Raw genomic sequence first — 22,570 nt, 5'->3', positions numbered from 1 at the left:
ACGTGGGGGATGCAAATATATTATGGTACAAAGCAGAGACTGGATTCAGGGCATTTTCTGTCTACCAAGTTACTTACCAATACTAATTCCATCATCCCAGTAAAGTTGTCCTTGTGCTTCCCCATTATCATCCAATGCAATTGTAAGTCCCATGGGATTTAGACGGCTAGAAAGAAAGAAAAGAAAAACCTAAAGAACATTCAGGAGGGCAAATCTTTCAATATGTGCATCTATACTAATGTTAGGACTGAATCCCATGGGTTTTAATAATTATTCAACAAAAAGTTAGAGTCAGTGGGTACAGGATGCCATACCATGGAAAACTCCAATTCAATTAAGAAATGCATAATCTAAATATTATTTTCCAGTAAACTGAGATATTTACTCCTATATTTAAAAATATTTGTTTTGTAACATATATTATTACAATTAGAGAAAATAATTCTCTTAGAGGAAGTATAGTATTTTACTACTACTGCTACTGACAGATCATTCCTAAGAGGATTCATACAAAGGTAAAAAAATTTATCACAAAATGCATGTTTTAAAGAGACTTTGATATTTTTTGAACTGCAAGCTAAATCACAATATTAGAAGCAGTAAGGAATCTGAAGGACAGTGAAGTCTTAAGTCTTATATTAGATCAGGAGGTGGGGGTGAGGCCAGATCATGCCAAAATCAGCAAATATCTAGTTCCTTAGGTATACCCTAGCTGCAAGCCATGGTGATTAGTTTGTCCCACAACAACTTTCATGGCATCCCAGGCACCTAGTACTGTTAATAATCCCAGATTTTCTCTCCCTACATAACAATTTACTAATGTGAACAACTATTAAATGTCTCAGTCATGTGCAATCATTCCATTATTTGCTCAATATGTCAACCAAAAAAGCACCACCACCAATATGAAGGTGAGAGGAGAAGGCAAAAAATTCTATATAGCTTTGAAGCAACCAGCCAAGCTCCACACATTAAGGCTAGAGGATGAGTCAGTTATCAGCTAATAGATGGAAAACTGGGGATTGAACTAAATTTTAAATCAGGGATGGAAATTAGACTTCAAGTTCTAACAAACATGTTGCTGGTTGCAGTCCAACAAAGTATGGAAGGTCATATAATTCACACCCGCAGACCACATGCAGTGTTTATACACCCATTTTTGTTGCCTCTGAGCCCTCTTCCACACTCACTCATCTTTTTAAAACAATGACAGGATTTTGGGGAAAAATTCTGTCCTCAAACCACACAGAAAACTCCCATATGTATGTAATTTTGTGAAGATATCCCCAGTCTATTCCAAAAAGCACCTCAGAAACCTATATTATCCAAATATTTCCATTTCCCCCTGCAGTCTATCTCAAAATGGCAACAGGATGTGATGCAGGACTGCTTCCCATCACCATTTTGAGAGGGATTACATGTGAAAACAGTGCTAGTTGTGCTCTCTAGGGGGTTTCTGGCTGCAGGGATGGCATCTAAGAGGAGAATTTACCCCTGGTGCCATGTAGTTGTCTACCCATCCTTAAAATAACTGGTATATCTTGCCTCTGCAACTCTGTCATGATGCCAATGCATCATAATACTTCCTGTCTGTCTTCTTGGAGGGCAAATGTGGTCCCAGCTGACATTCTCTGCTGCTACTGACTGTTTAGAGGAAGGGCTGCTTTTCTCTACTTTTTCCCTAAAGGCTATCATTTGATTCCAGCAATTTGTGGGTGCATCAATTCTGGCATGCATATTGATCTCCCATACTTCTATAACGGAACATAAGATTCCTCCTTCCAGAAGGAGCTGTAAACTGACTGAAAAAATAGGAATCCTATATACAATTTTTAAAAATTCTAGAATGTGCCAGAACTATGGTAGCTTTCAGACAGCAAATTAGATCACACATACTTATGGCTCATAGACATATTATTTTATTGGAAATGCAGGATATTTATTTAATTAATTAAAAATAAACGATTAACACTAGATACAATTCCAGCTTTGAAAGCTAGATTTGTACTGTACCATATATATATATATATATATATATATATATATATATATATGCATAAGGTCTCGATGGATGAGAGAGCAGAGCAGGATCAAAGCTTCCAAGACAGATTATATTATTATTATTATTATTATTATTATTATTATTATTATTAATATAGCACTGTAGATTTGCACAGCGCTGTACATAAAACAATAAGTATATAAGAGAAAGCCTGCCTATGGTGTACAATCTAAGAGATAATAGGATAATACATATAAAATACATAGTGCTACAGGAAATGGTTCAATAAAACAGAGAACAAAAGAACATCACATAACAAATGATAGTCACGCAATGCCTAGGAATGCTTCTCTGAACAGGATGGTCTTCAACTCCATTTTGAAGCTGGTTAATGAAGTGATGCCTTTTGCTTGCGGGTGAAGAAGGTTCCAGGAATGAGGGGCAGCAAGTGAAAAGGGAAGAATCCAAGAAGGGGTAGAGGAAATCCTGGGCAGGGATAGCCGACCTTGACAACCAGAATGGAGGGCCCGAGTGGTAAGGTGAGGAGAAATAAGGTCTGATAAGTAAGGAGGGGCCAGCCCATGGAGGGCTTTAAACGTCGACAGCAGAAGCTTATACTGGATACGGAAAGGGAGGGGGAGCCAGTGAAGGGATGCCAACAAAGGAGAGATATGGTCAGAGCGGTGGGCAGATGTGATAATGAGTGCAGCTGAATGCTGGACAGAAATTAAAGGACGGAGGTGAGAAAGAGGAAGCCCAGCCAGGAGGATGTTACAGTAATCAAGTCATGAGATCACTAGGGCATGGACCAAAATCTTGGCAGTAGAGGCAGAGAGATAAGGTCAGATTTTGGCAATGTTGTATAAAAAGAATTTACATGCCTTGGCTGTGGTCTGGATCTGAGGGATACACGACAGAGAAGAAGCAAAGATAAAACCAAGACTGTGGGCTTGCTGGACTGGTTGAATAGAAATGTTGTCCACAGAGACAGAAAAGGAGTGTTGACTTAGGAGGAAAGACAAGAAGCTCCGTCTTGGACATGTTGAGCTTCAAACGCAGATGGCGCATCCACTGTGAGACAACTGTGAGACAAGACGAAACTTGCTGTTCAAGCCTTGGAGAAAGGTCAGGGGTGGAAAGATATAACTGGGTGTCATCGGCATACAGATGGTAGGAAAAACCAAAAGAGCTAATGAGTTTACTTAAGGACAGTGCGTAGAGAGAAAACAGAAGGGGACCCAGAACAGAGCCCTGGGGAACTCCAACAGATAAGGGAACAGAGGATGAAGTCTGACCACCTGTGACCACTGCAAAAGATCGGCCTGACAAATAAGATCTAAACCAGTCGAGAACAGAGTCTGAGAACCCAAGGTCAGAAAGTATATCCACTAGAAGACAGTGATCAATGGTGTCAAAGGCTGCAGACAGGTCAAGAAGGATGAGAACAGAGTAAAGACCATTAGCCTTGGCCTGTAAAAGGTCATTTGAGATCTTAGTAAGAACTGTCTCTGTAGAATGCCGTGGGCGGAAACCAGACTGAAAAGGATCAAGAATGGAGTTGGCTTCAAGAAACTTAAGACAGCGAGAATAAACAACCCGTTCCAAAACCTTAGAAAGAAAGGGAAGAAGAGAAATCGGACAATAGCTAGACAAAGAGGAGGGGTCAAGAGAAGGTTTTTTCAGAATTGGGGAAATGAGAGCATGTTTAAAGTCCAAAGGAACCAAGGAATTGTTCCATTTTTAGATAAGAGTTACAATACAGTTCTTACACTGACCCATGTATAAGTCAACTCAGGTTTTTGGGGTCAATTTTTCAATTACATTTTTTAGGCATACACACACACACACACACAGAGTTACGCCTGCTGGAATTTTGTAAGTTCTGTGGCAACACTTCCCTTTGCTTCATCCTTCAGATCTTTTGTTACATGCCCCTAAGTTTTACCTTTGACTTATCCATAGGTCATATGACAATCCATGGTTTTGGCCCCAAAACCTGCCCTCAACTTATACATGAGGCTGACTTAGAGTTGAGTATATATGGTACTCTGAAATCTTCAGGCATAAAGCTCATCTGTTGTTCTTTCTGTACCTTCCTGTTCTAGAATCTTGATTATAATATATCAACATCAAAGGATTAGAAGTCATTGCTATAGGAACCTCCACATATTGCTAAAATATCATGTCTGACTGTGATTTCTGGTACTTCAGGAGCCAATTATGGCTCAAGAAGCAGAACACAGTTAATGAATCAATCCATGTTTCAAAATCCATGCCAAACTAAGCTCTTTCTACAAAACATAGTACACTAAAGAGACAAATAAATGTAACTGCAATGCAAAGGAACACAGAAGAGATATGTTGTGAGGGTCTATTTGTACGTGACACAACACCCCTTCAGTCTACACAATGAATGGGCCACATGTGAGCCTCTAACTCTGGAGGAACAGGCTATAAGCCCCTCTTATATTCGTCACCATTTTTTTTAATTAAACAAATCCCCACAAATGGTCAATCACTATTCCTGGAAAAGCTGTTTGCATCCGCAAACTCCAAAAAAATAAATAAAAAATAACATAGTTAAATCCAAACTAAGAGCTGAAACAGGCCAGCTCGAAATGTCGACCTCCCGGCAGCTTGAGGGCATGCTGTATGCATGACTTACACCTCGATGCCATCCCAAAGCTGCCCAGAAGCCACCGGCTGCCCACATGTGGGCTGGCTTCATGGTGCTCAAGAAGCACTGTGTTTACAAAGTGCATGCCACAGGAGTGCTGTAAAGCTGTGGCAGGGAAGGAAAAGCCAGTTTTTTGCCTGCTTAAAAAGGAGCGTCATTTTGCCGCTTCTTTTTGGGCTGACAAAAAGCCGGATTGGGGCCATGGCATACGGTTGCTAAGGCCCCAAACTTGCTCTTTCAGGAGCGGCCTGTTTTCCCCATAGACTTCCAGCCCCTATTTTTAGCTCACATATAACTGAAAAGTAGTGGTACAGCCCACTATGAGTCTGAGGGGATGAAAGTTGACCTTTGCTATAGCTGTTCACCTTTTCTATAACAGAGTGTCCTTACCTGGCATTGGTAGTAATACTAGGCACTTGCCAGGGGATGATGAAACCACCCCGAATATGAAGATTTATATGGCTCAGATCTGCTTCCAGTACCTTAAATTGTCTTCGGAATCCAAGGTATTTTTCCTAGAAGTAAAATATTATGTGGTTGAAACTAGAGCATTTCTTTGCATGCAGATGAACAATAAATACATGGACATGTAAGTTTGGAATCTCCTTTTGATGAGGATTAGTTGTATGATGGTAGGGAAGATATCTTAGGTCCAATAAAGTTAATCTGTGCAGGGCATTTGATTGATGAAGGTATGTAATTTATTTCCAATCTGCAATAAGGTCTTTTAATTTGAAGTTATTCCTGAATAGATTTATTAAGTTGCTTACCGTATGATAATCATACCACCTTGCATCAGGTATGTAAGCATTCACTGTTCTAGCACCCTGTAATATGAAGCAACAAGTGTAAAATCACGACAAATAGAAATATGTTAAGAATGCTAATATTACATATTACTAATATTCTATAAGAGTCATAATAAATATTTCCTTACCTCATCCAGCACAGGACTAATCAGCAGAGCTGGGCCCCATAAAAATTGCCTGTAGATATCCCATGTTGTCCTGTCATTTGCAAACCTAGAAGAATTATAAATAAGGACTAGTTCATATTTCATAATAACAACCTTGAAACATTACCTGTTAGCTCCTCTGCCAAAACATAAACCAATTAAATATAGTAAATGTTCTTGAATTCATGAAACACACAGTTATAATATTGTTGTATGCCAAAACTCAAAAATGTGACAATGTGGAATTCTCAAAAGAAGTTATGAATGATGGAAACAAAGCTCCCCCGCAACACGTGGAGAGCTCAGTTGCAGAAAAAATAAGAAACAGTGTGTACAATTTTGTGAATTAATGAGAAAATATTATTAGTATTTCCCTGTGTTGTCTGGAATGTGGAGGCACAAAGACTTGCCCCAAGAAACCAGACCTAAACCAAAACCACAAGCTTTGTTGATAGATAACTAATATTCATTCATTCATTCATTCATTCATTCATTCACTGCCATAGATCAAATATAAAAATAAAATATATAAAAATACACATAATAACAGCTAAAATACAATTACAGTGCATCCTTGTCTTACGCGGGGGATCCATTCCAGACCCCCTGCGTAAGGCAAATACTGCATATGCTTGAGCCCCATTGAAAATAATGGGCCATCCGCACAGGCGCCATTGTTACTTCATTGCGTGGCTTTCAGCATAAGCTGAAATCCACGTAAGAGGAACCTGTGTATGATGCAGGCGCACTGTAAAATTCATGAAGCACTAAAACCAAATGTCTGTTTCTACCTAATACCCAAAAATTAAAAACAGAGGAAGGTAAAATGTTAAGATTTGTATATTAAAATGCCCCACTAATATCTGTCTGTGATTAGTAATACCAGTCAAAGAAACCTAGGAACCTCCTCTATAATTTGAGCATCCGAGTGCCTTACATACATTTCAAGAAATAATTTTGAATATTTCATTTATATTTCATATTTTATGTTTCTTTTATATATACATATTTCACATTTATATTTTTTTATTTCTTTACTATACTGTTATGCGTATTATAATATATGATATACAGAGTGTCCAGAGGAGGGTGATACTTAGGACCCATCTCCAAGATATATTATATACATATATGCAAATACAGTTAAAAATCCAAAAACAAAAACAAGAAAACTTCCCAAACATCTCTGATCCCAAGCATTTTGGATAAGGAAGATTCAACCTTTTGAAATTGTTTATTTGTAACCTATGTTACATTTCCCACATTGTAAGCAAAACCCCAAAACATTACCTACCCATATGATTATTCATTCTAAATTAATTAAGTCAGTAGAGAACAGCCCAGTTTTAAAGTAAGGAAAGAAGGAAGGAAGGAAGGAAGGAAGGAAGGAAGGAAAATCCTTTCTGCTGGGTAATTAATGATGGACTAAACTTTTTAATACTGTTATTTCTCTTCTCATTGATCAGGTTTGAAATAAAAACAAGCTGATTAATTGCAGTCAGATGCATCAATTTTTCCATAGCTGATCATAGATTGAGCGTTTGGAGATTACAAATGCAATCTTAACTTGAAGAAGAAGCCAAAGGCCAGATGAAACAATATTAGAGATGTACTATGTTAAATTCCCACAATGGAGAACAAATAATTGAATGCAGTTTTCAAATATATCTCATGTAAAGAGAAAGATTTTGCCTTATGAGATCCAAGATAAACTGCATGGCAATGCTCCTGTTGGAGCCTATTAATTAAAACCAATCACATTTTGTTTGTTTTTTAGTTTGACACTTTCCCCATCCTCTATTATTTGTATCTTAATACTTACTCGTGTAGTAAAGGACGTGCAACTGTACTGCCATTAACATGAGCATTATGCATTAATGTGTAGAGATAGGGTAACAATTTGTATCGTATGCTGAGCACATTCCTTGATATGTCTTCAAATGTTGTGTTAAAGGACACAGGATCTTGCCTCTGCAAAAGAGATGAAAAGCATGCTTACACTAAAAAAAAAAAAAAAAAGCCAAATTTCTCCCTTACACTGACTTAAAAAAAAAAAACCCAAAAGGGTAGTAAATGGCTATATTGAGGAACTTATCACTTTAGCCAATAAGTCCGTTTACCTCTTCCGGCTTCAATTCTGGATCCGGATGCCCGTGGATGTTATCATAACTACATCACCACTGACCTACGCAGGATGCTGCCACCTTAATGCATATTTTCCTGGATCGAAGTCTCACTCAGCCAGCCAATTTTTTAAGTTGGAAGCTCCCCAACGTCGAAAAAATGCAGGCTGAGTGAGGCTTCGACCCAGGAGGCATCCAGGCGGCATCTAGATCAGTGGCAATTTAATTATGATAGCATTCAGGGGCATCACAGATCCAGAACTGAAGTCAGGAGAGGTGTGCTGGTTTATTTGCCCAAGGGATACATTTCTGAGAAGAACCACATTGTCTGCAGATTTTAAAAAAAGAATAGAACAGAAATTTATGAGGCTAAGATATATAGCCAGTTAAAATCAAGGTAAATAGAGTAGTAAATTAATTCCTCAAGAGAATTAATTACTGCTGATGAGAGTCCTGTCTTCCAGACTCTGAAATTATAATATTATACATAGAGACAGGGCCTTCCTACCTCCCATATGAGCTGGGCAGCATAATCTGCTGGTCTCTTTTTAGGAAAGGTGAGTGTGTATCACATGCTTTGGAAATCTATATGTCTGTAAGACATATGTCTTCTGTACTGCTTTGCCATCTGAAACCCTGAGCAGATGGGTCAGGATGGTACGGTCTAAATCCATATTATTCTGACCTGCATTCTTATCTGGGTCATTCCCAAAGCTGACCCAGGGATCCTCTACTAGTGTGCTCACCTTACCTTTTTGCACCATCACTCCTAATGAGAAGCCCCCTGCCCCCCCATCAATACATCAGATGCAGAAAGGGGATGCCTGGCTGCACCCATGTGGCCAAGCACCCCATTTCCATGTCAGAAGTGGCAGTGGGAGGCTTCACAGTAGTAGTTATGTCACAGAAAGATCAGGGGTGCATGGGGGCTGTTTGAACAGCCATGGTTTTCTGCAGAGTTTCCAGGCAAACCATGGGTCAAATTGACACAAGGTAAGAGCTGTTTAACCCAGGATCAGGCCAGATCAGCTGGTTTTGCATCTGTCTGTCCTGGTCCCAGAGTTTTGGTCTGTGTTGTCCAAACAGAACAACACAAGCCAAGGGGGAGCAGGGGCCTTTTGGGCTGTGTGGACAGCCCCTGAAAGAATTTCAGGGAAGAAAGACACATTGGATAGCAGAGATGTATATATTTTTTTAATTTTTATTTTTTAGAGGACTGAGATTGTTGCCTTTATTTTCTCCTTTAAAATCTCAAAAACACAAAAGCAGTAATGTATTGAAGTCTTTTACTCCAAGTCTCAAGTCAGGTCTCAAGTCTACCTTCAAGTCTAAAGTAGAGTCTGCAGTCCAGGATCCAACATTAACAGAAAAAAGGGAGGTGGAGCATGTTTCCTGGAGGGGAATAGCATATGCATTTGGCAATGGGCTTGAGGATGGGGTTCTGAACATCAGAGGAGCCTTCCAAACACATTTGCTGTTCCCTCTGAGAAATTTGCTCCCTGTTCTGGGGTTAAGTCTTGCCTGCTAACTGAATTGAATGATACCAGCAAGTTGATCACTAAAACTATTCAAATCACGAGTCAAGTAGAGTTGAGTCAGTATGTCATTTATTGCTGAATCAAGTCCAAGTCAAGTCACTGAAATGATTTACTCTGACTTGAGTCTGAGGCAATTGACTCAAGTCTATATCATTGATGTCTAGGTTGAGAGAGATAACCATGATAGTCTATTTCAGTATAGGAAGAGGGAAGAAAAGGGGAGAAAAGGTCTTACAGCACCTATTATGATGCAGAGGAAAATGATCCTACTAATGGGTGCCTATAGGATGGCTTCTCATTCCACTAGGGATGAAAAGAATATTCAAAAAAATTTTCAAAATGTTTTTAAAGTATTTTTTTAAAGTTAAGGGAGCCCTGACAAAAAGAAACCTGGTCTGACAAGAAACCAAAATTTCCACCAAAACACCACCAGGAATACCCCAGCATTTTCTGGAGAAGGAAACTGTTTTTGATGGAAAGACTATGGATTTTGTGAAGAGTAAGTCCCCATCTGTAACATTTTCTGTGTATCTGCAAACACAAAAATTAAAATTATTTTCTAGACAGAAAAAGCTGCCTCCTGTGAAGGAAATGCTGTTTCTGCACAAAATAACCCCACACGGTAGTAATAGTAGTGCTAGCAGTAGCATTGTTGTTATTATTTTGTTATTTCCCTGTTTGGAACTCAAGAGAGATTCAAAAAGCATAGTTAAAAATTGACAATATACAAAGTTGAAAAGTAATTAAACAATCAAAAAAAGTTAAAACTAGTTAAAACAGAAACTAAAAGAAAAGAAAAAAAACACAACAGCAGGAAAACTATCTATCTTCTAGAAAATGCTGAGTCTTGAATGGTAATAATAATAATAAAAAATTTATTTGTATACCGCCCTTCCATCGATCAGGGCGGTGAACAACACAATAACAATACAGAAACACCATAAAAATACAATACAATCATATTAAAAACAAAATTAAAACACCATCAGCCGATCACCATTGTCATCGGGGGGGAAGACCAGCTGGAACTTCATTTGGGGAATGCAGATTGAAATAAGAAGGTGAATAGTATTCGAATATAATGCAATTTTCAAAGACTTTCTCACATTGGGAAGGAAATTGTTAAAATTGGTTGTTGTTTCCTTCAAGAATGAACTTAGCAAATAATTGTAGAATAATAGAATCGTAGAGTTGGAAGAGACCGCAAGGTCCATCCTGTCCAACCCCCTTCCATGCAGGAAATCTAAATCAAAGCATCCTGACAGATTTAGATTTCCTGCATGTATCCCTATACAGCACCTTTGAAGCTACTTTGGGCTGTACTGTGTGGAGAGAGGTTTTGATTCCCTTTCTGGCTATGAGTTATAAGCTCACACATCTCTAATGCAGACCACTGAGAACTTGCAATACTTTAGAAAATAACTACATACAGTTTTTCACTAAAATATGGCATACATATATAGTTGACTCACCCTGGTCAACATCACATTATGATTTCTAGAGAAGGTATAAAATGCTCCAAGTTCCATCCACCGAGCACACATTTCATAGGTTGTGTCATTGAAGAAGCCACAAATGTCAGCACCAGACTAAAAACATGATGAAACAGGAGAGAGGTTACAGTATCTCACATTACGCTGGCAAGATTTCAAGGAAAGGCAGAATCAATATGATAGAAGAACTTACATAGGAGATGCCAAAGAGGCTGAATTCCATAATACCTGTGAAAATGAGGCAGAACACATTTTAGGATACTTTTAACTGATTTCAGAATAACTTTTAAACTATGGTAGTTACTTTACTCTGACCACTCTCAGCAGGTATTTGTTACTGTAACCTCTGTCCAGAAAGAAATGCACATCCTTTCTTATTATTCTTACTATTGTATCATGAGAAAGAACTATCTCCTAAAGCTCATACTGACCCACCCAGCATAAGTGAGTGTGTTGTCTGCTGTTTAAAGATGCTCCCCCTGCCCCATTCCTTTTAAAGAAATGGGTGCTTTGTGTCTATTTGATACTGTGGAGATGAAATATAATTTATTTATTTTTTGTTGTTATTAATAATGACAATTTCTTCTGTGGTTTTTTTAGGGTTGCTCCCCCCCCCCCCCCCCGCTCCACAGGAACTAGCAAAACCAAAGTTCAGGAGATTATTACTCCATTTGTTACAAATATTTTTAAAGTAAATTCTGTAATAATTATTAGAATACACTGTATTTTAATATACCAATTTTGATAATTGTATGGCAAATCAAATTGTACATATCATATATACTCGTGTATAGGTCAACCACATTTATAAGCCGAGGGCAGGTTTTGTCGGCAAAATCATGGATTTTGATATGACCTGTGGATAAGTCAATGGTCAAACTCAGGGGCATGTAACAAAGGATCTAAATGGAGGGTGAAAAACACCACTTCGCTCTCTCCTTCTCCCTCTCTGGACCTGTCCCAAGGGTCACAATCAGGGCTTGCAAAATGTGGACACAAACCTCCAATTTCCCTTCCTTCCTCACAACTTTCCCCAAGGCTGATGGCTTGCAAAAAGGGGGACACAGACCTCCGATATCCCTCCTTTCCCCACAACTTTCCCCAAGGCTGATCGCTTACAAAAAAGGAGACACAGACCTCTGATTTCTCTCCCTTCACCACAACCTTCTCTAAGGCTGATGGCTTGCAAAAGGGTAACACAGATCTCTGATTTCTCTCCTCTCTCTCCTTCCTCCCTTCTCCACAGCTTCCCCAAGGCTTATGGGGAAGTATTGACCCATATATGCATCTGATAGGATTTTTGGACCCCAATTTTGGGCTTAATTTTTTCAACTTATAGATGAGTATATATGGTAGTCATATATTATGTTCCTAAAGTAATAGAGTAACTTTCAACCTGTAAAAAGTGCTAATCTTGCATTTTTCAATTTTTCAAAAAATAAACAAACAAACAAAAAAACAAAAAACCTCAATTTTTTTTTAAAAAAAGCTCCCCCCCCCCCCCCAAGGCTTCAAGATTTCCAGAAATCTTACATCTCTAAGTTGCTGCAAGGTTGCATCATGCTATGTGGCACAGAGCAATGACTCAGAGCCAACCTTCTATATAGGTGGATAAGAGACTGGTCACATGTAGGTCAGTTGGATTTGTTTGGAGAGTTGTAGAGTTGTTTGGAGCAGACATCAGAGAAGCTGCTTGGAAGCTGATGGAAAGGAGTGTGTGTATATATATTGTATCATATTGTACACATTGCAACTGAAGATAAGCCTCCAGAATTTTGGATGAATCAACTACATCTGTGAGTGTTTCTTCTGAGTGTGAAAAGTGGTCAGTGCATGACCAATACCAATAGCTGGGTGTTTTTGCTTTTGAACTCTGCTACAATATTGTTTTGGCTGCATGTGGGTAGACGTATCCCCAAATTGTGCTGGTAGTTGGCTTTCCCCTCACCAACATTTTCCTCCCTCCTACATTCCTTGTTGTTCTCTGATTCTTGCTAGCTATAAAACACTCCATCCACAAAGAGTCAAACCATGTGTCAAACCAAGTGTCACTACTTCCTTTTTCCTCCCATTGCTTCAGTGGTATTACAATATATTGAATGAGTAACACAGAGCATCTCTATCAGGAAAGTATTGAATCACAGCTGTAAATATTACAGAAAACAGTAACTATTCCATCGTATTGTTCCAAAAGTAACTTATCAGAGTAAATTGCTATGAGCAACATATCACTTCCTAGCCACACTGAAGATGTTTCTTGCCAATTAACAGTTTTCTCCACCTGATCCCATCTTTCATCATCAAGTCAAAGTTCTCTTCAAAAAAAGAATAAATAATCCAGGGAAATTTAAATAATTTGCTAAATGTTCTACAGATTTTGGGTCACCAGATTTTGAGCGGATTAAGCCCCTGCCACAGTGCCTGACAAAAGTCTTCTTTGAGTCACTCAGCACAAGTTGCGGCACAGAAATGGCAAATAAAGGCGGGTTACAAACCGCCTGTTTGGGGCGGGCTGCACCCGCCCCTTTCCCCGCTGTATTGGGGCCTTAGCAGCCAGAGCGGCAGCCGCTGAGGCCCCAATCCGCCACTTTTCAGGCTGCGGGGAAGCGGCAAAAGGCCCCTTCCCCGCAGCCTGAAAAGGGGTGTCCCTGGGGCTTCAAGCCCCAAGGACACCCCGCGGCGGCGGGGAGGAGGAGAAAGGGGCCGCTTGGTCCCTTTCTCCTTTGGTCCGCTGGGCGCAGCCATGTGAAGGCTGCGCCCAGCGGACCAAACCAGGAAGGAGCTCCGAAACAGAGCTCCTTCCTGCTCCGCACTAGGGCGCACTAAGCGCCCTGGCGCAGAGCGAGGACATCATGTCCGCACCGCCCCGTATAGAGGCAGTGCGGCCGTGATGTCCTCATGGCGGCAGCCATGTGGAATGGCTGCTGTCATTTTGTGTGCGCAGAGCACGCACTAAGGTTAGGGGGTGCGGAAGCACCGCCCCTTTCTAACCCTAGTACGCGCTCTGCGTGTACTTTCTAGCCCGTCTGTAACAGGCCAAGGTTCACATCATAATGCATAACATCTCTGTTATACTTTGGATGTTGTGATGAACACAGCAGTACATGGAGAACATGGAATGATGTTTTAGTGAAACGTCATAGAAATATCAGACCTAATTGAGTTTCTATTGCAGCATTAATGTCTGTTCCATCACTAGAAAGAAAAAGGAAGGTGAAGTGTGTTGGCTCTCTGAGGGAGATAAGAACATCTCATTAGGATACAGTCCATGTCATGGTGGTCATGGTTTTAATTCTAACTATATTCAAGATGACAAATACTGGAAATCTCCTAACAGTTAGGGTTCTCATCCATCATGTAAATGCAATGTTTTTCATATGGAACATTTTTCTTACCAATAATAGATTTATCAAGCTGATCCCATCTTGCATAGTTGTCACCAAGCCAATGTCCTGCCCATCGACCACTGGATGGGTAAGTTGAACGGGTAATAACTATCCCACGTTCTTTTGTGGCATTGCGCATAGCACTGAAAATAAAAAGGCACACATATTAGCAGTGTTTTTTTTAACCCATCTTCCATTATTATACAGTTAACATCCAGTTTATGTGATATAAAGATTCCACTGCAGTTGATATTAAACAATTTCACAAAAATGTGGTTGTGGCTATAAACAGCAGTCCTGTACCTCCTCCTATTACTTCCCACATTAATACAACAGCAGCATGCTTGAAGAAATTAGGATTTGAAGAAGATAAACCCATACATACAAAGAACTTACTAGTAAGTGGATTCTGCTTGTGACCATCCATACAGGTTATGTACATCATAGTGTCTCACAGGTGTCCCATCAGGAAGCTGTTGTTCACTTTCCATGCACATTGTAACAAGACTCAGTCCTCTTTCTCTCAAAACCAAGGCTAACAAAGATAGAATAAGATGATACAATGAGGACAGTGTTTGTGGCACTGAGTGAACTGGAAAAGTGAATGATACTTCAAGTTCTCTTTTTTTAGGGTGTAACTCAATAACCTCTGTCATATCCACAAGAACTAAGGTTGCTATTGTGCCTCAGAATCTTGCATATACATGGAAATAGAAAAAGTTGTTGAGTTATCATTGCTTTCCAAGTTAACATGATGTGTTTTTACTCTTATTTATCCCCAGCTGGTTCAACAGTCAAGATCCATGTAGGTGTGAACCTTCAGATTCAGTATCTGGTACCATTTAGCTAGTTTTTGTGAATGTAGCTGTTCCCATCCTTGTCATATTCACAAGAAATAAGAATGTTAATTTGCCTCAGTGCTCAAATAAGCATACAACATCCATGCTTGGGCCAAAGCTTTTGGTCTTTAGTTATATCGTACAACCACTGATTGATTTGACAATCAACAAAACAAGTGAATAGTTTAGCTACTCACTATAAGCAGGTTGCTGTTGTTATGTGCCAAGTTATTGCCAACTTATGGCAACCTTAAAGTGAACCTATCATAGGATTTTCTTGGCAAATTTTTTTCCAGAGAAAGTTTGCCATAGCTTTCCTCTGAGACTGAGAAGGTGTGACTTGCCCATGGTCATTCAGTGGGTTTCCATGGCTGAATGGGTCTTGAATGCTGGTCTCCCGGAGTTCTAGTTTAATACTCAAACCACTGTTCCGTGCTGGATTTCACTAGCAGGAGTAGGCACTATTTATTTAAGAAAATTATTTTACCTGGCATATATGGAGGATGATTTAATTCTGGATTTCTGCACCCCCCAACGGCTCCATCAATGAAGTTGGATGGCTCATTCATGTCCTACAACATATTTTGAAGAACCAAATTATTAACAAATCAATAACCTACAGTATGTCAGTTGAGGATCACAGCCAATGTTTGTATATAGATAGAACTAATACAATTTTAAAAAATACAGAACTGGTGTTTCAAGATCTGGATGCTTTTTATTTACTTTTTTAAGGATATGCATGCTATTTGTCTTCCACAAAACTTATAATAATAAAAATGCATTAATTAAAATATAAACTAAGACATCAAGATACTCTGAAATTCTGATGAAAATGAATGGACCTTGGTTCTGGGAGGATTAAAGCTCCCACATGGAAATTCTCCAGAAGGTCTAATTAGAAGCAATCTTTTCTGGCTAATATGAAGTGCTGTTTTCCTGTTTCTTTTAAATCTGGCAACAGATGACCACCAGTCCCTATCATATTTTAACTGATAATTATGTGTGTCTGGATTTTGTTATTGCTTTATTATGTTTTATTGATTTCAAGTTGTGTTTTACGTTCCTTTGGAGTGCTTAACATAATTTTTTTCTTATAAATCTATTAAATAAAAATATAATTCATTGAACAAATAACAGGGCATGATACTTACAGTCCACAGGCCATCGAATTGCAGAACATTGGCATGGTAATTTTGTATTTCTTCTTGCCACCACTCTGCGGTGGAATTCCGGAAGTAATCTGGGAAAGCAACATCAGCTCGGCAGCACTGATCATGACAGAAAACAAAATACAAAAAGATATGGGATTATGTGGTTTGTAATATTCCAATGATGACTTCTGTATATCTTACAAAATACAATCTAAAATTAATTTTTTTTAAATTATAAATTTTAACAGTTTAAAATAACACATAGCACATTGAAATGTGAGAGCAAAGGAAGTGTTTTCTGGCATTCAAAACATCACAGTGTAAACTCCTCCCTGTTGTGATAATTTCACCAATTAGGAGCAATTACTTTGAAGATACTCTTTCCATAATAATCTACTTTATAACACAAGACAGAAAACTGGCTAAAGTTTAGCCAGAAAAATGCTATCAGATAGCAATTGTTGAACTACTTTTTTTCTTACTATTATTTCTATATTTCCATTTCCTCAGATACAGAAATCAATATGACTTACAAAACCCTAGATACAAAGAAAGAGGAGGAGAAGGTGGAGGAGAGGGAGGAGGAAGAGCAGGAAGCAGAGACATATGGGTAAAAACAGGTGGAATATTTTTATTAGAAAGTAATTAAATTGTCTAAAGAGAAGGGAAGGAACCATGGTGGCACAGTGGTTAAATGCTGGTACTGCAGCTGGTACTGTAGCCCCAAGGTTGGGAGTTGGATCCCAGGGAGGGCTCCAAAGTCCACTCAGCCGTCCATCCTTCTGTAGGTTGGTAAAAAGAGTACCCAGCTTGTTTAAGGCATTTGGCTTACACATTGTAAACCATTTCAGAAGTGACCATTCACTGATAGGTGGTATAGAAATGTTCTTTCTACTGCTAGTGCTAACGAGTTAAAAAGAACTTTAAAATATGTAAATTTAAAAAAATGCAATAAAAATAATACACTGCCCTATAAAAGGCTTTTATGTGGGATTTGGGGGACAGGTGGTTCCCAACAACTACAAATAATAATAATTAAAAAATTCCGATGGGGAGTGAAAAATGCCATTCCAGCCTCCCTGGGAAAAAACTGCTAGAACCTGGGACAAGCCACAAAGAAGGATTTTCTCACATTTCCATCAGATATTTGTGTGAGATTGGCAGGACCCAGAGAAGAGTGTCTCTCATTGACCTCTAATCCCAGGAAAACTCCAGTGGGAGGATACAGTCCTACACATCTTGTACCCAGAATAATTAATTAACTGAAAGAAATTTCTATTAGTATTAACTTGTCACAGTTAAGACGTGGTACTGAAAAATAATCTAGATAGAAAACAAGGTGGTAAGTTTAAAAAGTACATACTGCAAGTTGTTCTTCCAAACTTGAGTTTTCATCATATGTTACATTGGGATAATCAGGCCATACCTAATTGGAGAAAGCGAAAGAAAACATTAGACAAGCAGAAAGCACATTGATTCATGCTACTGCTTTAAAAAAATGAAGAGTAAATTCAACGTAGAGGGATGTCCAGGTGTAGAAATATCCTGCTGTAAATCCCTCATGCTTTTATAAAGTTTCTTCTATACAACAATCAAATGTTATTTTGGAAGTGGCATTGAACTGATGACAACTGGCAATAGTACCTTTGCCCAAGTGATCTCTGTGCTGTTAGGCCACGTAATGAAGACATTGTTCTGCACACCTTTGATAAATGTCTCATATGGTTCAGTTTCATTGCCTGAAATAGCTGGCTCCTGTAAAGAAAATATTATAGCTTTACTTTTATATTAACCAGCAGGTATGCATTTATTTTCATTCATTCATTTTATTTTGAAACTGTTTTTGAGGTGTTTTTTTTAAAGAACTTAACAGGTTATCTCTGGGGCTCAGGGGTCTTGCCCAGGGGAAGCTGGAGTGGTCTGGGAAATAGACTACCTGCCTCAGCTGCTCCCACACTAGGGTCTTCCCTCCATTTTACAGATCTCATTGAAAAACACATAAAAAGAGTAATTTAAATAAAATGGCCCATTTTATAACCTAAACTTTGGTATCTGGTCTTATTATTTCCAAGTTGATAAGTAATGTCTCTACAAAGGGCTGTTGTTTTGTTAGTATGTAGCAAGTGTTTGAAGTACAGTGCACTCCGGACCCCCTGCATAAACCAAATACTGCATATGCTCAAGCCCCAAATGCTGAAAGTGTGCCCGCATATGACGGGGATGAACTGTATATTGGTGCATAATGCACCTCAGTGCCTGATGCACATTGTTGCACAATGCACATTGCGAATGGCATACCAATGAGCATTGTACAGTGATGTGCATCATACACAGATATGCAGTGTGTACCAATAAGCACTGATCCCAATGCACATTTTGGTGCTCTTGCGACTTTCCCCTTTAACATCTTTACAATTCAGTAAAAGGGTTTCTTTGTATCTCTGCTATGTAACTATGTATAAATAAAGTTATATAACATAACAAGCTATATAAAATTCTGTTGAAAGAAAATAAAAGAGGTGAATTGTTGTTGCTGTTATTATTAATTCTTACTTACCTGTCTTCATGGATCGAGGTGGGAAGACCAACCACAAATTAACAATGAACAACACAAATTAAAACAAATTGATTAAAACATGCAACAGTTTGAAAGGACAAATAAGACATATACAGTTTAAAAGAGTCCACATTTAAAATTCAGCATCTACATTTACATTTTAAAAATTGTCTAGATAAACCAGACAATAAGGCAGCTCCACGCATAAAGAGTACGAAGGAAAAATTGGTAAGGTTGTTTAAAGGAAACATTTGTACAGTCAAGAGTGACTGAGCTACACATGTAAAGGTCACAAGAAAGGATGTGTTAAGATACTGAAGAATTGGCAAAAGCGAAGCCATTATCATTGAGAATGCAACAATATATCATGTGATAGTGCAATACCATGAAAGTTCAAGAATAACTAATCCACTAACCAAGATGATGATGAATCTTGAACCCTCTGCTTTAATTTTTCTGATGAAATCAGGAAGGTCACTGAAGTTTTTGCCAAGAGTGAAGCCTAGCTTCCTTTCCATGTAATCAATGTCTGTATACTGTACATCCTGCATTTAAATAATAGTAGTGAAGAAACACAGAGAGAGAGAGATTTAAAACAAAACTGTGGTGAAGGATGAAGATTTATGGCAGAATTTGTTTCAGAGAAATCTAAATTATTCGGGGTGTTGGGAAGAAAAACACCTTTAGATATTACTGAAATAGAAGCAGAAATTTGAGAAAAACAAAATACTTGTTTGGACTAGTTTGGACTAGAGCTTCCAAATTCCCCTGCCAGAGGAATTCTTGAAGTTGTAATATTAATAGGAACAGCAATAATAATAATAATAATAATAATAATAATAATAATAATAATCCAATGAAAGATTACACTTAGAAACAATGATCTGTAGAACATAAGGAATTTTAACCTTAAAAGAGTCTCACAAAAAAGTATCTGTACATTTGTGCTGTTCTGCAAAATAATACACGCCTCGATCCAATACAGGTAGAGGCAGAATACAAATAAATATTAATTAATTAATTAATTAATTAATTTTAAAAGTGCAACAGTTCAAACTAGAGTTTTGTGGGGTAAGAAAAAGTAAACATTTCTGCTTGTGCATCTTCTTGTACAAGGGAAAATATTCATATGTAGTTTAATTTTTCATATACAGAATTCTATGATGATAATAATAATAATAATAATAATAATAATAATAATAATAATCCCTTTGTGATAAATACCTTGTGATAAAAACCTTCTGATTCAATTTATTGTGCATATATGCATGTGTATTTGTAAGGTGTAAAACTGTTAATTATTTCAGGTTGCATCTACATGGTAGAAATAATGCAGTTTGACATCACTTTAAATGCTGTGGCTCATTTCTACAGAATCCTGGGATTTGCAGTTTCATGATACACCTGCACTCTGTAACAAAGAAGGGTAAAGATAGCCAGAATTCTCTTTGCCAGGGAAGGCTAAAGACCCTGTAAAATGACAAATACCAGGGTTCAATCGGAATGAGCTATAGAACTGAAAGTGATATCAAACTGCATTATGTCTACAGTGTAGATGCCCTCTCAGCTCCATCTAGAGTCTCCCCATTTCCTTCATTACCTGCAATATTCTAGCAAAGATTTATATTTATTTCTAAGTAGTGACATGTTCATGCTTTGAAAAAAGCTATTACTGCTAGTATCATTGTAGCAGCAATTGTATTAACCATTATATAGAACATTTTTAAATTCCCATTTAAAAAAAATGAATAAAATTATAACAAATTGCAGTTTTGTTGTAATCACTGTGCAAAATATGTTTGACTGCACTAAAACAGTTGTGAACTTTTGTTGCAAGAAACTTACATAGGGTATTTGAGCTGTTCTCATTGCTTCATACAGTTCGGCAATTTGAGAAGTATTTTTGTATCCATAGCGGCAAAGTTGAAATCCCAGTGCCCAATAGGGTGGCATGACTGGTCGACCAATAAGCTACAATGCAATTTTTTTTAAAAAAAAAAACAAAATCAGAAAATGAGATGGCAGGGTATACAATCAATTCAATGGTCTTAATCTAGCAAAAATTTAATGCAAATGGTGATATTCAGATAGGCATTTTCATCTTCCTTATAAATCAAGCTTAATATGAACAGATCAGAAAATTCTTGCTAGACTGAGTTTTCATGATGAGTTTATTGAAATGTGAATGTGTGTTTAGATTGGATACACACATAGAAGCCATAATCTACTTTACTAGATCAGGATATGCAAATTAAATACCATATCTGTCTTACTCTGGTGTATTCCTGAACAACTTCTTCTGGTGTAGGCCCTAAAACCATGTAGAAGTCCAGAATTCCTCCAATTGTGCGATATGTGAGGGCAGGTGTTGGTTGGAAGGTGACATCTAAAAAAAGCAAAAGAAAATGGTGCAAGGAATTAATCATGGTTTGTTTCAATTGTATCTTCAATTAATGAAATTGTGTCTTGAGCAGATATAGATGCCATTCTTTTACCCATAGCATTACTGTTCAGCAAAAGAACTCCATGAGCACTTCCATCATTTTCCATTCCCAGGTAGAAGGGGTGAAACCCATAGGAATTCAGTTTGTACTATTAAAACAAATAAACAACATATACACCAATATCAGATAAAGATTATGAAAAACACAGAGCTGATGATTTCCAGAAGTGGACTAATCATGGTCCTCTTGGTTGACTTATATAAGCTAGTGAAGGTGGTTAACCTTAGTGACATCAGTGATGACAGTAGTAAAATGGTTGAGACTGGAATCCAGCTGTGTCCCAGCTAGAATAGATCCACTGAATCTATTGAATCAGTATCCCCAATGATATTGGAAGTGGAGACATCCAGTGCTCCCAACTACTAAGAACCATGATGTTTGAGACAATTTGGATTGTTTGGTGTAACATTCAAATGAGAGATTGATTCAGAACATTCCACCCTAATAGCACATTCAGGAGCTCGATGAACATTATTTTCCTATGCTATTTTTATAGAATCAATCAAGACACTCCTCCATTTCTGAATTTACATGATTTTTTTTCAAAAAAATATGTATCACATTCTTATAATTACTTTTTAAAAAATGCCTGCATAAAAACCTCACCCAAATTTTCAAATCAGAGTGCAGAAATTAAGAAAGCAACTGAGTGGTTAAAAGAAAGGAAAATACTCTGCTTACACCAGGAGGTTGATCTTTTGTGAACATTCCCCAGGTCTGCCAATTCATATCTCTCCGGAATTGAGTGTGTTCAGCTTCTCCAAATCCGTACACATACTGTGATGGCAAGCGTGTAGTAATCTGAATAAACATGTCACTGAAGGTGAAGCCTGGGACCTGTGAATTCCAGCTACAAGAGAAGGATGATCCCCATTGGATAAGTCACACTAGGCATACAAGATATTAGAAATGGAAATAACCCATCCTTGTACAGATGATACAATTTTTGTCATAGATAGAAATGTTGAACTCTCTATTTAGAATAAGGGCTCTGAGTTCATTGTCTTTTCCAGATGATTGATGTTAAAATTAATCAATAAAAAGTAAAGATTTCACGTACATAACAGTGCCAGTGCTTTTCCGTCGGATCTGTATGCCAAATGGATTGTTGACAATTTCTACTTGATAGAGTCGATCAGCATCTGTACTTTCAGGGTTGTTTGGGGTGAAGAGGGGGACTGGAACTTCATATCTTTTGTTGTTGGGATCATATATCTGGAGAAAAGACAGCATTGATCTTCATGGTGTGTAAACTGTGGGATAGAACTACATTACTTTTTCATGTTACAAAAGCTTTCACTACGGATAGAAAGAATATTGGAAAATATTCAAAGAATGGTAA

The 22,570-nt window shown here is 38.0% G+C and overlaps 1 protein-coding gene across 1 annotated transcript in view; it reads right to left on the bottom strand.

Annotated features, from left to right (window-relative positions):
* The window catches only part of LOC149318048 (maltase-glucoamylase-like), a 184,447-nt gene that overhangs the window by 45,471 nt on the left and 116,406 nt on the right, over positions 1 to 22,570 (bottom strand). The window contains exons 49-67 of the mRNA XM_089507700.1: positions 22,289 to 22,443; positions 21,910 to 22,078; positions 21,220 to 21,316; positions 20,998 to 21,110; positions 20,570 to 20,695; positions 19,141 to 19,269; positions 17,812 to 17,922; positions 17,531 to 17,593; positions 16,168 to 16,284; positions 15,501 to 15,585; positions 14,571 to 14,709; positions 14,184 to 14,317; positions 10,982 to 11,016; positions 10,768 to 10,884; positions 7,457 to 7,605; positions 5,617 to 5,701; positions 5,450 to 5,506; positions 5,070 to 5,194; positions 78 to 166 (exon numbers count right to left, since the gene is read on the bottom strand). Coding sequence (XP_089363826.1) covers positions 78 to 166; positions 5,070 to 5,194; positions 5,450 to 5,506; positions 5,617 to 5,701; positions 7,457 to 7,605; positions 10,768 to 10,884; positions 10,982 to 11,016; positions 14,184 to 14,317; positions 14,571 to 14,709; positions 15,501 to 15,585; positions 16,168 to 16,284; positions 17,531 to 17,593; positions 17,812 to 17,922; positions 19,141 to 19,269; positions 20,570 to 20,695; positions 20,998 to 21,110; positions 21,220 to 21,316; positions 21,910 to 22,078; positions 22,289 to 22,443 — 2,095 coding nt within the window. The remainder of the gene's footprint in view (positions 1 to 77; positions 167 to 5,069; positions 5,195 to 5,449; positions 5,507 to 5,616; positions 5,702 to 7,456; positions 7,606 to 10,767; positions 10,885 to 10,981; positions 11,017 to 14,183; positions 14,318 to 14,570; positions 14,710 to 15,500; positions 15,586 to 16,167; positions 16,285 to 17,530; positions 17,594 to 17,811; positions 17,923 to 19,140; positions 19,270 to 20,569; positions 20,696 to 20,997; positions 21,111 to 21,219; positions 21,317 to 21,909; positions 22,079 to 22,288; positions 22,444 to 22,570) is intronic.

The sequence above is a fragment of the Sceloporus occidentalis genome, unplaced genomic scaffold (assembly GCF_023333645.1).
Source record: "Sceloporus occidentalis isolate IW3139 unplaced genomic scaffold, rSceOcc1.0.p SCAF_2, whole genome shotgun sequence".
NCBI lineage: Eukaryota > Metazoa > Chordata > Lepidosauria > Squamata > Phrynosomatidae > Sceloporus > Sceloporus occidentalis.
The sequence above is the reverse complement of the archived record's forward strand: the minus strand, read 5'-3'. Positions and strand labels throughout refer to the sequence as shown.